Source organism: Stegostoma tigrinum, chromosome 4, assembly GCF_030684315.1.
Source record: "Stegostoma tigrinum isolate sSteTig4 chromosome 4, sSteTig4.hap1, whole genome shotgun sequence".
In the NCBI taxonomy this organism is placed as follows: domain Eukaryota; kingdom Metazoa; phylum Chordata; class Chondrichthyes; order Orectolobiformes; family Stegostomatidae; genus Stegostoma; species Stegostoma tigrinum.
The window spans coordinates 71,045,595-71,060,498 of NC_081357.1; the positions used below are offsets into that span (position 1 = coordinate 71,045,595).

The 14,904-nt window shown below is 39.5% G+C and overlaps 1 protein-coding gene across 2 annotated transcripts in view; it reads right to left on the reverse strand.

Moving 5' to 3' along the window:
• Positions 1 to 8,330: 8,330 nt before the first annotated feature.
• Positions 8,331 to 14,904, reverse strand: part of med23 (mediator complex subunit 23) — a 96,814-nt gene continuing 90,240 nt past the window's right edge. For both annotated transcript variants that reach the window (XM_059645408.1, XM_059645407.1), the window contains one exon: positions 8,331 to 9,491. In XM_059645408.1, coding sequence (XP_059501391.1) covers positions 9,321 to 9,491 — 171 coding nt within the window. In that variant the 3' untranslated portion in view covers positions 8,331 to 9,320. The remainder of the gene's footprint in view (positions 9,492 to 14,904) is intronic.

The following is a 14,904-nucleotide window of genomic DNA, read 5'->3' on the forward strand; positions in this document are numbered from 1 at the left end:
ACTGTAGTGTAGACCCCCAAATAGCCAGCGGGTACTAAACAGCAGATCTGTAGAGAGATTGCAGATACCTGTAGGAATAACAGGAGTAGTATTGGTTGGAGATTTTAATTTCCCATGTATTGACTGGGCCACCCAGAGTATAAATGCCTTGGTGGGGTGGAATTTGTCAAATGTGTACAATAAAGTTTCCTAAATCAATATGTAGAGGCTCCTATTCAGGAGGGTGCAATGTTGGGCTTCCTCTTAGGAAAACAAGGCAAGTGACTGAAGTGTCATTAGACAGCACTTTGGGTCCAAAACCCTCATGGCTTTAACACAGTTATTCAAAAAGATAGGACAGGTCCACAGATTAATGTGCTGAACTGGAGCAGGGCCAATTTGAGGGTCATTAGGCAGGATCTACCTGAGGTCGATTGGATGAGTCTGTTTGAAGGAAAAGGAACAATTGGCAAATGGAAGGCTTTTAAAAGTGCGATATCAAGAGTCCAGAGACAGTATGTCCGGGTTAAGGTGAAAGCAAAATCTGGCAGGTTTAGGGGTCCCTGGCTGATGTGGGAGATTGAGGCTCTGGTCAGGAAAAAGAAGGCATACAGTGGGTTTAAGCTATCAGGCTCAAGTGAATCCCTAGGTGACAATAAAAAGTGCAGGAGCATTCTCAAAAGGGAAATCAGAAGAGCAAAAACAGGGTATGTGATGAATCTGGCAGATAAGGTTAAAAATAATCCCAAGAGGTTTTATGGCTGTATTAAGAGTAAAAGGGTGGCTAGAGAGAGAATAGGTCCCCTTAAAGAACAGCATGGCCATCACTGTGTGGAGCCACAGGAGACGGGGGTGATTTTTAATGAATACTTCTCCTCAGTGTTTACTGAGGAGAGAATCATGGATGCTAACAAAATAAGGGAAGCAAGTGGGGATGTTTTGGATCGCATACATGTTACCAGGGAGGAGATGTTTTCAACCTTAAAGTGCATTAAGGTGGATAAATCCTCTAGGCCTGACCAAGTCCATCCTCAGATGTTGTGGGAAGCTTGGGAAGAAACAAAGGTCCTTGGAGAGATTTTTGCTTCATCTTTAGCCACTAGTGAAGTTCAGAAAGTCTGGAAAGTGGCTAATATTGTTCCATTGTTTAGCAAAGGTAGCAAAGTTAACCTTGGGATCTACAGGCCAGTGAGCCTGACATCAGTGGTAGGCATGTTATTGGAGGGAAAACTGAGGAACGGGATCAATCAACATTTGGATAGTCAAGGCTTGATTAGGGATAGTCAGCATGAATTCGTGTGCAGGAAGTCATATCTGACAAATCTTTTGCAGTTTTTTGAAGATGTAACCAAGAGGGTGGATGAGGATAGGGCAGTGGATGTAGACTTTAGTAAGGCCTTTGATAAGGCCCCACACAGCAGGCTAGTCACAAAAATTAGGTGACATGGGATCCAGGGAAAGCTAGATAATTGGATTCAAAATTGGCTCGATGGTAGGAAGCAGAGGGTAACTGTTGAAGGTTGTTTCTTGGACTGCAGGCCTGTAACTAGTAGTGTGATACAGGGGTCGGTGTTGGGATCTTTGTTATTTGGTATTTACATAAATGATCTGGATGTGAATGTTCAAGGCATAAATAGTAAATTTATGGATGTTACAAATTCAGGAGGTATCATTGATAGCGATGGTTATCAAAAATTACAGCGGGATCTTGATCAGATGGGGAAGTGGGCTGACGATTGGCAAATGTAATTCAATACAGATAAGTGTGAGGTGTTGCATTTTGGAAAGACAAACCATAGGAGGACTTGTACAGTAAATGGTAAGGTCCTGAGGAATGTTGTGGAACAGAAGGATTTAGGAGTACAAGTACATTGTTTGTTGAAAGTGGCATTACAGGTGGACAGGGTGGTGAAGAAGACATGTAGCATGGTGACCTTCATTGGTCAAGGCATTAAGTATAGGAGTTTGGATTTTATAAGTCATTGGTGAGACCATACTTGGAGTATTGTGAACAGTTTTGGTCACCCTGTTATAGGAAAGACATAATTAAACTGGAAAGTGTGCAAAGAAGATTTACGAGGATGTTGCCAGAACTAGTAGGCCTGAGTTATAGGGAGAGGTTGGCCAGGATAGGACTTTATTCCTTGAAAAGTAGGACAATGATGGGTGACCTTATTGAGATGTATAAATTCATGTGGGGCATAGATAGGATGAATGCAAATAGACTTTTATCCCAGGGATGGGGAATTGAAAGCTAGAGAGCATAGGTTTAAGATGAAAGTGGATAGATTTAAGAAAGACCTGAGGGACAGAGAATGCTGCGTGTACGGAATGGGTTGCTAGAGAAAGTGGTTGAGGTGGGTACAATAGCAACATTTAAAAAACATTTGGATAGGTACACAGGTGGGAAGAGTTGAGAGGGGTGTGAACCAACTGCAGGCAAATGGAACCAACTGAGTGGGTACTGTGGTCAGTATGGACTACTTTGGGCCAAAGGGCCTGTTTCCATACTGTATGGCTCTATAAGAACTTTACAAACCCTGTGGATGGAAGGAACAGACATTTTGTATATTCAAACCTTGAAATTATTAATAGGGCAAAACAGAATTGATCATTTATAAAGTAATACAAAACCAACCCAACATCTGCAAATGATAATAGGAACTGCAGATGCTGGAGAATCTGAGATTATAAGATGTAGAGCTGGATGAACACAGCAGGCCAAGCAGCCAAGAAAATGTTTTTTCTGAAGAAAGGTCAAGGCCCGAAACATCAGCTTTCCTGCTCCTCTGATGTTACTTGGCCTGCTGTGTTCATCCAGCTCTACACCTTGTTAACTCAACATCTGCAAATGTTGTTAATGTAACTAAAGAGAAACTGAGATTGGTTTTTATCCATTTACAGAGCTAATAACTGTCTTTTAGCCCTGTGAAAAGTGAATAATTTGATATAAATCAGTGGGGCCAAAGCCTTTTATGGTTCATGTTCAGGGGAATATATTTTTATTAGACTGATGTGGCAAATTTATTTTTGGCTTTACTTTTACTTATATTTCCAACAATGACATTCTATTTATTTTTCTATTAAGATAAATTCAAAAAATTGTAAATATATCTCCAATTTCAGTTCCCATATGCAGAATGTTTTAAACATTGATAATCCCAGTTTGATTAAACTTTTTCAAGCATAATTATGCCCTTTTTAATTATGAGCTGGACTGTTTGGATGCATTTTAAAAAATTTCTGTCAGGATATGAATGACATAGGCAAGGTCACATTTATTGTGCATTTCTAATTGTCAGGATAAGATGAACCCACATATCATGAAGGAAGAACCTGGTGTAAGCTTTGCTGCATAATCTTGGATGATGAACTTAAACGTGACAATGTTGACATTATATGGACATTCTTCTTCTGGTTGCTGAAAAATCATAACTGAGTGACAAGTGCTGTTGGTTTGTTGCTGCGGTATATTCTTTTGCCTCAATGTGCCTAGCAAAAAGGCTCTCTATAGAGCACAGTGACACATCAGTGTCCTTCTGAATGGTGTGGAGCTTTGAATCTTATTGCTATTACATGATCCAAGAAAGCATAGCCTTTAGCCATCCCCACACTCAGCATTCTATTGAGTAACATGCGGCCTGCAAGCTGACATTCAGAAAAATCTCTTTCGAACAATGTGGATAAGGTATTAAAGCAGTATGTTAATGAATGGGTAATCCAGAGACTTTGGCTAACAATTCATGAAATTCCATCCTCCCCTGGCCGATCTCCCCACATGTACTCACCTTTACTGGCTCCATCCCTGCCTCTTTGACCGGTCTGTGCCCTCTCCACCTATCTTCTCCTCTATCCATCTTCTACCCACCTCCCCCTCTCTCCCTATTTATTTCAGAGCCCCCCTCCCCTCCCCCATTTCTGGAGAAGGGCCTAGTCCCAAAATGTCAGCCTTTCTGTTCCTCTGATCCTGCTTGGCCTGCTGTGTTCATCCAGCTCTACACATACTTTCCTTGTTGCAGGTTGACAATGATGCTTGCTGGTGCAGTCTGAGATACAGTATTGTAGTGCAAAACTGTCCTGGGAATAATTGGAGATGTGGTGCCGGGGTCTTGCAGACAGGTATTTGTTGGATGCCAGTGTCTGTAGACATGGTGGGTGTGTGTCTGGTACCCATGGAACATGCCCTAAGATGTTGACGCCCAAATCCCTTCACAGGAATCAGTGAATTGAAGTCTCCAGGTACTCGCGCTGATTTCCATGTCAAATTTTCTCAGTTTATCTTATTTGGCCCACTTGCTAAGACAGGAAACTGAACATTAATGGGGCATGTTGGGCAATTAATAAGGTATTTAACAAGCACCATTCCCCTTTAATTGGTAACTTGCCGGTGAAAAAAACAATGGCATGAGATGCTCTTGAATCAAGGTAGGCCTCACTAAACCTCTCACACAATCTCAGAAATCTCACCATAGCCCACATCACTTAGTCACCTATGAGATTCCACTGTGTGTCTCTAGAAATAAAGTCTGGTGTTTGATTTGCCTTTATCTCTGGTTCATCATTTAGTGATTGGTATATTTGTACTCCAAGATCCCCTTGTTCCTCTATCCCAAATATATATTTCAAGCCATGTGCAGCCTCTACATTCTTCCTACCAAATTATACCACCTCATATTTATTTGCGTGGAACTACATTTGACAATCATTTGTCCATTCTCCAAGTTTATTCCATCCTGTCATTTGTTATTATTTTACTCTAAATACCAAATGTTCTGCCCACAATGTGCTTTCACACACCAATTTGTAAATTGTGCTTCTAATTCCAAAATCCAAATCATTAGCGTAAATTATGAACAGCATGGTTCCAGCATTTGTAGAACATCACTCCCCATCTTCCACCATTCTGAAGAATAGTCCTTTATTCTAACTCGTCAGTTTCCACCTTGAAACCAGTGAATAATCCATTCTTAAACTTGTTCTCGATTCCATATTCTCTGACGTTATTCATTAGTCTGTTATGGGGCACATTATCAAAGGCTTTTTGAAAATCTAGATACATCAAATCTCTGGCTTACCTCCTCCACCCCATTTACTTTCTCTGCTACCTCCCCAAAAATTTCAATACTTAAATTTCAATTTCAATATGACGTGTCTAACAAGACTTTCCCTTATAAATTCCACGCTGATTACTCATTAGTGTGTTTTTCAATTCAAAGTGAGAATAAAAGAACACCTAAAGTAGGGATATTTATTTGCCAATAACTAGCTATCTGTTGGTCTACTGGCACTGCATATTTTCCCAACAAGTTGTCGAATATAACAAAAGCAAAATACTTAGGATGCTGGAAATCTGAATAAAATAAGAAAACATAGGGAATATTCCACAGGTCTGGCAACATCTGCAGAGAAAGAAACAAGGTTTAACTTTTCAGGTCAAGGAGTTTTCTTCAGAACTCAATGTTGAATGTTTAGTAATATCTCTTCTTGAGATTATTTTAAAATAATGACTGCATTGAGTTCGATTACTTTATTCAATAACTCCTTTTAAAAAAACATTAAAAGTACTCACTGTCTATCATTAGTCACTGAGCAAACTAATAGCGCTAAAGGCTGATTAGGCCCTTGAAAATAATAGCCTGTACTTTAAAAGAAGTGGCTGCAGGGAAAGTAGACCCATTGGTAGTAATCTTGCAAAATTCCCTACATTCTGAAAATGTCCCAGTGAACTGAAAAACCACAAATGTTGCACTCCATTCAAGGCAAAAAAAAATTGTTCTTCCGGTAAGGGAGATCAAAACTGCACACTATTCCAGGTGTGATCTCACCAAGGCCCTGTACATCACAAAACACCCCTGCTGCAAGTCTTCAAATCTGCCTGCTCTGAAGATCAGCATACCCTGCTTTCATTGCACGTTCCTCTCTCTCAATTTATAGTATTTCAGATAATAATCTGCCTTCCTGGTTTTGCTACCCAAAGTAGTTCATATGTTAGGTGAAAAGCGTGGAAGTTTTGAAGGTGCTGCACAATGTGGTACATGTAAGGTTGTCTAGTCTACTTTGGCAAAAGCACCAAAAACAATTATTTGATTGGAGAGAAACTGTAGGACTCTATAGCACAGAAGGATATGTGTGCCCTTGTACGTGAACCACCCAAGTGGATAAGGTTGTTAAGAAAGCAAATAGTGTTCTGTCTTTCATTAACATGAGGATCGAGTTTAAGAGACGCGAGGTTATGCTGCAGCTCTACAAAACCCTGGTGAGACCACACTTGGAATATTGTGTCCAGTTCTGGTTGCCCTATTATAGGAAAGATGTGGAGGCTTTGGAGAGGGTGTAAAGGAGGTTTACCAGGATGCTGCCTGGACTGTAGAGTTTGTCTTATGAGGAGAGGTCGACTGAGCTTGGAATTTTCTCTCTGGAGAGAAGGAGGAAGAGAGGTGACCTGACTGAAGTGTGCAAGGTAATGAGAGGCAATGGATAGAATCGATAGCCAGAGACTTTTCCCCAGGGCAGGGTTGACTGCCATGAGGGGTCATAGTTTTAAGGTGTTAGGAGGAGGGTATAGAGGAGACGTCAGAGGGAGGTTCTTCATCCAGAGAGTTGAGAGCGCATGGAATACTTTGCCAGTGGTAGTCGTGGAAGCGGAGTCATTAGTGACATTTAAGCGACTGCTGGACATGCACGTGGACAGCAGTGAATTGAGGGGAATGTAGGTTAGGTTATTTTATTTTTGGATTAGGATTAATCCACAGCACAACATCATGGGCCGAAGGGCCTGTACTGTGCTGTACTTTTCTATGTTCTACATTAACCACAGAGGGTGCATAGATGTACAGCAAGTAATTGGGAAGGCAAATGCAAGGTTGTCATTCTCTCTGATAATGGGTGAAAATCCTTGAACTATGATGTTTCTGGATGTGAATTTGCTCGCTGAGCTGGAAGGTTAGTTTTCAGACGTTTCGTCACCATTCTAGGTAACATCATCAGTGAGCCTCTGACGAAGCGCTGGTGTTATGTCCCACTTTCAATTTATCTGGTTACATCCGGAGGCTCACTGATGATGTTACCTAGAATGGTGACGAAACGTCTGAAAATGAACCTTCCAGCTCAGCGAGCAAACTCACATCCAGAACCTCAACCTGAGCTACAAGTCTTCTCAAAACTCGCTATGATGTTTCTCCACATAAGATATGGTAACTCATGATATGGTAACTCATTCGCACCTTCCAAGGGCAGTTATGGATGGGTAAATCAATACTGGCTATGCCTGTTGTGCTTTCATCCATGAACAAAATGAAATAAAGCTACCACGTAGCTTCAACCTGTCAAGATTTAAAATATTGTTTAGTACATTATTGCTTTTGTTCTATTTTTGTCAGAATTGAGATTAATCGATTGTCTTTTGGGAATGCTGCATGATGCAAGCTCAAGCACAAAGGTTTTTTCTTCTGAATTATACCCGAGGTTAGACCGAGGAGATGTAAAATTGTTCAAATGCTGCATGACAAGCCTATAAATCAAAACTGAGCTCTTTATTAATGATCACATCATAAATAGCTGCAATATGTTTTTTATGTGCAAGTGTTGTCAATGTCAGCAAAGTTTGAACCAGCAAAGTACTCTATAAGAGTTTTGCTTAGGACAATTATCAATGGCCTATTTTCAGATATCTAAGCTTATAATTAAGTAAAACTTGTACAAGTCTGCATGTTTATGAAGTAGTTTATTTTACTTGAGGCCTCAGCTGGATGTAAAAGACCACTTTAAAAAGGAATCACCGAAACTCTACATTGCAGGAAGAGGCCATTCATCCTATCAAGTCTGTACTGACCCTCCGAACAGCATCCTTCTCAGACACAACACCCTCACCCCATCCTTGTAACTCTACATTTCCCATGGCTAACCCACTTAACCAGCACATCCTTAGCCACTATTGATAATTTAGCATGGCCAATCTTTGGACTGTGTGAGGAAACCAGAGCACCCGGAGGAAACCCAACCAGACACTGGGAGAACATGCAAACTCCACACAGTCTGAACTCCACGGCTGAAATTAAATCCAGGTCCCTGGTGCTGAGGCAGCAGCGATAACCACTGCACCACCCAGGCATAGGATCAGGCAAAATCTTCAGTGTCTTAATTAACAATCACTGACATGTGTGGGAGGTTACTGTGAGCAAATTTCCTCCATTAGAGCAGAGTCAGCCCTTCAAATATAACCTAATATGTAGCACTTTAATGTATTAAGATAACTAAAATTGCAAAATAAATGTAAGTTTAATCCTTTAACGAATCTGTCTGATGCACTTCATCACTACAATACATATTTTTATTGATAAAAGTACAAAAAGCAAAGTATCTTCATCTTTAATGGGTTTCATATTTCAAAAGAATTCTGTAGAAGTTCATCACAGAATACATACAAAAGAAAACTGGCCAATTAATGCAAATTAGCAAGGTTTTAACCAGGTCAGGTAAATCTGCAAAATCTCAACAATTTAAAAATACTTCCTGAATGTAAAAGCTTAAATAGTTTGTTGGTAACAAGTCATAAATTACTTCAAAAGTATTTCATTTTTGCAGGGGGTTTACAGTTTTAAAAATAATTGGATGAAACAATAAGGTTCAATGGTTTATAGGCCGGGAAATTTGAATTTAAATGTAAATTTAGGCATTGCAAAATAATAATGATCAACACTCATGTATCATTTATTTTGCTCAGAACAGACTGAAACAATTACATTAATATTTGGAAGCTAACATACAAACATTTCAGATCATTCCATGATTACAGTGGAGTTTTGAAAGTACACATCACTGCAACCGCAATCTTTTGACAAGTAGATTATTTCATATGATTTCAGTCAAAAATCTAGATATTACAGTTTGAACAAAATTATACAAACTAATTGCAATAGAACTTGCAGAATAAAACCGTAAAGTTCTCTTCAGTCTAAATAAACATACTGCATGGTATAAAGAAAAACAATGAAAGGTGTCACCAACAGATTTCTATGATTGCGCATTTAGTACTATTTGGTTTATTGTGTGAAATACTATGTTCAAAATCAGTTGAACTAAGGGGATGAGTTATTACACATTTCTGTAGCAGTTCATTTTTGACTGAAGTGGTACACAGCAATTCTAACCATCAAAGACCAAGACACAACTATGGCACATTGTTTACAGCTAATTTTCTCTATTTGCATTACTTGTATCATCCAATAGACAGTATGTACAATATTTTAAAAATGTCTTAAAGAAGGATTCTGCTTTAAATGCACACCATTTCTTTTTACTTCACAGTATTAGAACTCCTGACAAAATGCTATCAAAATATTTTATTGTGTCACAGGTAGGGCGACACCAGTGGACACCTGGCTGGAAGGGTTGGCTGGAGAGGCATTGCTTGCTGGTTGTACTGCCGCTGCTGGCTCCACCTTACTTATATGAGTCACAAATCGCAGTCGAAGTTTTAAAGCTGGCCTTAGCGTACAGATTATTTTTTCTACCTAGAAACACAGAGCAGCAAGGTCACAGAATAAGATATTTATAGGCAATACTTAGATATTTAGTTTCCAAATTTAAACGTTTAATCAGTTGGCCAACTTCTCACTGATCCAATAACTAGCACTACATTCTGAAAATGGAGTGGTGCATCTCAAGACGTTTCTGTGCCGCTCAAAAACCACTAATGCCTTCAGCCCTATTACCTTCACAGTAATCACTGATGCTTGCTGTCAGATGAATTGTTGAGTGTGAAGTAAGCATCTTATTGACCCAGTGGGTGCAACATAGAGTAGATTAATATTGTTTAGGGAGTCAACATTTTCTTCAATGAGGAGGTATGCAGAATCCCTGAATCCTTTGCTTGCCTGGCATCTGTACATGCAACTGCTAGCATGGTAGGAGGAAAAATAAATCAGCACAATTTGCATGATCCTCTTCACTGCCAAATCTCATAATTTTACGCTTGTTTACAGTGTAGTGGCATTTTTTTTCAAAATCTGATATAGCCAGAAACTAGTGAATTTGTAACTATTGGAAGCAGTTGATGCAATATCAATTTAGTGTCATCTGTAAACCTGAACACAATTTCTTCTCATGAATAATTATTCATTACGACTATAATCAGCAGTTCTTACAATGAAACTTGTGGCAGCCCACTGGTAACATTTGCCAACCTATTTGTTCATATAAAATTTGTTTATATCACCATTTCTGATTAATTTAGCATCCTCTCATCAATCTTATGGGCTTTGACTGTGCAAATTAGTATACTGTGCAGCATCAGCTATGGTTTGGTTGGCAGAGTTCATGTCTGTCCAAATTCCTCAAGAGACTTCAGCACAAAAATCTAGGTCAAGTCTCCAGTGCAATACCAACAGTGTGCTTCTGATGAGATATTAAGCAGTCACCCTGTTCACTACAAAGTTGGCTGTAAAAGATCAATGGTTCAAAGGGAAGAAGCAATATCCCCAGTTCATAGACAACATTGATCTCTCAGTTACTATCATAGTAAACATTATTGTCATCTGCGGGAGCTTCACTGTAGGTAGAAGGGACATAATGAGGTCTTTAAGATGTGGACATTAATGGTTTAATGAAATCCAAGCCAATAACATTTCTCTATATCCCTTACAGGTGGCCAAGCATTACCTCCCATTCCTTAAACTAGACTGATGCCTCGGAATGGGTTTCGTAGGAATTAACCAACCAACATTTTCAAAGCCTGACGTAACGATCTAGATAAACATTCAAGCCCTTACAATGATAGCAGCAAAATTTAAAATTAAAACAACTAAATTTTACAATAAAAAGAACTAGTAATAGTGACCAGGAAACTACAGAAATGTTGTTAAAAACCCATCAAATCCATAAGATCCTACAGAGAAGGAAGGTTTACGTCCTTAATCCCTTTGGTTTATAATTAAACCCACAGAAATATAGTTGAGTCTTTCCTACCCTTTGAAATGACCCAAGTCACTCAATTGAATCAAAAAAGCTGCAAAGAATTACAACAATAGAGCCAGATGGATTTCCTGGTATTACTGACTGGAGATCCAGATTCATGCATAACAGAGGGACACTGAGTCAATCTAACAATATCCTCATTAAAATACAAGGACCTGAGCCAAAGTTTGCACAGATCTGTCAAACAATGCCATTAGATATGCTGGGCATGCATAGCCCCAAAAACAGGATAGACCTACATGAGATTGGTGACACTGAGGTATAAAGTACAATTTTGAGTCTGTATCCAATGATGTTCATGGACAGAGTCAAAAATGAACAAGAAACTATTTATTCCCTCTCTCCATTGGTAAATCAGTGTACCTCCATGTTGAACACCATTTGGAAGTAGGACTGAGTGTGGCATAGGCACGAAATATACTGTGGGTGGAGGACTTCAATGTCCAACATTAAGCATGACTCATTCTGGTTAATCCCTTAAGGACATATCTGCCATATCGGATCTGCAGCTACTCAAAAAGGTTCTGCATAGGCTGATTGGCATGTCAGCACTTCACAGAGCAATGACCTCTGGTTTTGGACGACTGAGCCTTCTGGAAATAATGTCCTTTCTTTACATTTAGGATACCCTCTGTTACGTTCAGGGGCAATACAATCATGCAGTTCCTTCAAAGCTGTGCTTGCGTGCTACTGCTCTGAGGGTCTGTGCATGGTGATCGATCTGCTGGCACTGACCTCCGATTTTGGCGCTGCTCGTATACATGGACCTTGAAGTTCTGTGCAGCTGATTAAAAAATTAGAGCAAAAGCTGGCGTCATGCTAAATGGCATAGATTCAGATCCGATTTAGCAGCTCAAAATTGGATTCCTAAGAGTTGACTACCCTTTACTGAATAATTTTTTCCTGATTTTACTCCTAAATTTAAGATTGTCTCCTTGTTCTGGATTATACCAGAATTACCCAATTTGTCTTATTCACATGATCTTTCTGCTACTCCTTCAAAGAGTGACGACATGCCAGGAGCAGCATCAGGCATCTTTTAAAAGAAGATAGCAACTTCATGAAATCAGAAATAGAAGGTGCTACAGAAAGTCACCAGATTTGGCAACATCTGTGGACAGAAAGAAGTGAATCCAAACAGTCATAATTGAATTCAAAATGGTAACTCTGTTTCTGTTGGCTCAGTTATCCGGATGTTTGGTTTTAATGCATTGTAACACCAACAGCATGGTTTCAATTCCCACACCGGCTGAGGTTACCATGAAGGATTCTCCTTCTCAACTTTCCCCCTCACCTAAGACATGGTGACTCTCAGGTTCAACCACCACTAATAATGTCTGTTTAATGAGAGATCAACTCTATGGCCTACTCAGACTACAGCAACTTTACTTGATACGTTAACATGATAGTGTAGTGAGGAGTGAATGAACTCAGCCAGAGAGCTGAACAAGCTTTTGAATTGTCATCAGTGAGACATGCCCAAAATGCAGAGTAAAGTCAATTCATGCCCCGTGTACCAGTTAGCGGAGATTAAATTTTATTCATTTTAGTTTGCTTGTCACAGTAAAAGCATTATAAAGTGAAAATGTTGTCTGCAATTTTTGTTGGATCTTTTAGGAAATTAATCTCTTCCAAAAAAAATTATTGGTCTCTATGGGAGCCTAACGCAACCTTTAGACACCATTGCTCTGGTGCCATTTTGTACAGGGAGTGGACGGGGACCTTTCTTACTTCTGAAATACCTCAAGTATGGTCTAAAGTTCTGCTTTACGTTAGAAGCAATGTTTTCTCCTGACTACTTTTTGCAGCCTTCATTAGTTCTTTAGCATTTTCGGGAATATCTTAATGGATCTCTAGATCCATTCCATTCCTGAAATTTAAAAGTATTGCATGCTTTATGTTACTCCTCAATTTCTTTGTTAGTAATAGCGGTATTGCTCTTTTACTTTTATTTATTATTTGTTCCATTGTTCACATTGCTCAGGGATAATTTTTTAATCTCAATATTATCCCTTTGAAACTATTTCATCTTACTTCTATACCTTCCTCCCCAGTGTCTATTTCCACACTTTTGATTCATTCACAGGGGCATGGGTGTTGCTGGTTGGGTCAACATTTATTGTCCATTCCCATTTGCTTCTGAACTAGATGGTTTGCTGGAACCTGAGTCCAGTTAAGAGCCAACCACATTGCCGTTATTTTGGAGTTGCACACAGGATAGCAGATTAAGAGACATTCTTTAAGAGACATGAGTGAATCAGATGGATTTTCACTACAAACAACAAGACAAAAACACATGTTCGCCAATAAACTGCTTTACCAGAATTCCAGATTTTTCAGCACATTAAAATTTTACCACACCTACCATGGTGGAATTTGAACTCTCACCTCCTGAGCATTAGACTGAGACTCTGGGCTATTAGTCCAGTGACATTATCACTGGTCCATCAACTCCCGCATGATAACATTTAAATTTTCTCTTTTATATCATTAAAAATTGGACTTTAACCATTTATTTTCTACCCTTATGTCTACCTCATGGAAAGGAGGACTAGTTAGTGGACCTTTTTTTTCCAATGCAGTGCTGTCAGGCTATGAAATACGCCACGAGAGGAAAAGAAAATGCGAGAGGCAGTACACCCAATGAAACTAGAATTATTTTGCAAAGCAAAATTTAAAGCAGTAGTAGAAACAACCTGTAAAACAACCTCCAGAATAAGTTAAAATTTAGGAGAAAAATCAGGAAGAATTTATTCACCAAAGGGTAGTCAAAATTGGGGACTCTTTCAGGAGTGTAAGCGTATACAAGCAATTGAAATTTGAGTAAGAACAATAGATGTTTATTAATTGAGTTTTATGCACATGGAGAAACAGGAGTTCAAGTTACAATCAGCTGTATAACTGAATAGTGGATCATGCACTCCCACTGAAGCACTCCACTGGATAGCATGGTCGCTCAGTAGGTGGCACTGCTGCCTCACAGCATCATCAACACTGGCTTGATTCTGGACTTGGATACTTGTTTGCATGACTCACGTCTGGATGAGTTGCTGTGGGTGTTCCGGTTTCCTCCCACAGTTCAAAGACATGTAGGTTAGGTGGACTGGCATGATAAATTGCCCGTAGTGTCCATTAGCTGTGGCAATGTGGGGTTATGGGAATGGAATGAGGGAGAGAGGGGAGGAGGGAGTGAAGGTGGATCTGGTGGGATGTTCTTCAGAGGGTCAGTGCAGACTCAATGGGCCAAATGGCCTCCTTCCGCACTGTAGGGATTCTATGATTCTAATGCCAGAGCCAGGCTGAACTGAAAGGCCTTTGTCAGGACTATAAAATTCATTGATTAACATATTTAATTCTTAGTTTTCTATTTTTATTCCAGCTACTCAGTAATTTCATTTGGCTTATTCGAAATGTCATGTTTTCTTTTGTAGTTTTTTTCAGTTCTTATTAATTTTGGAAATTTTTCTGTAATTTACAGGCAAAACATTTATTCAGATGGCTACAACAAAAAAAGACAGAAAAGAATGAGACAGACTTTATTTTGTCTGTAATTTATAAACCAAACACTCTAGAATATCTTTCAAGAATTATAAAACAGATAGTCAGTTGATTTTCATTGGTCAATGGTCATAAAAATGAACAGGTGATTCACCAACCTTAATAAAACAACTGCACCTCCCAGTCGCGAACCATTTTAACTTCCCCTCCCATTCCTCAGACGACATGTCCATCATGGACCTCCTGCAGTGCCACAATGATGCCACCCGAAGGTTGTACATAGAACATTACATAGAACATTACAGCACAGTACAGGCCCTTCGGCCCTCGATGTTGTGCTGACCTGTCATACCGATCTCAAGCCCATCTAACCTACACTATTCCATGTACGTCCAAATGCTTGTCCAACGACAACTTAAATGTACCCAAAGTTGGCGAATCTACTACCGTTGC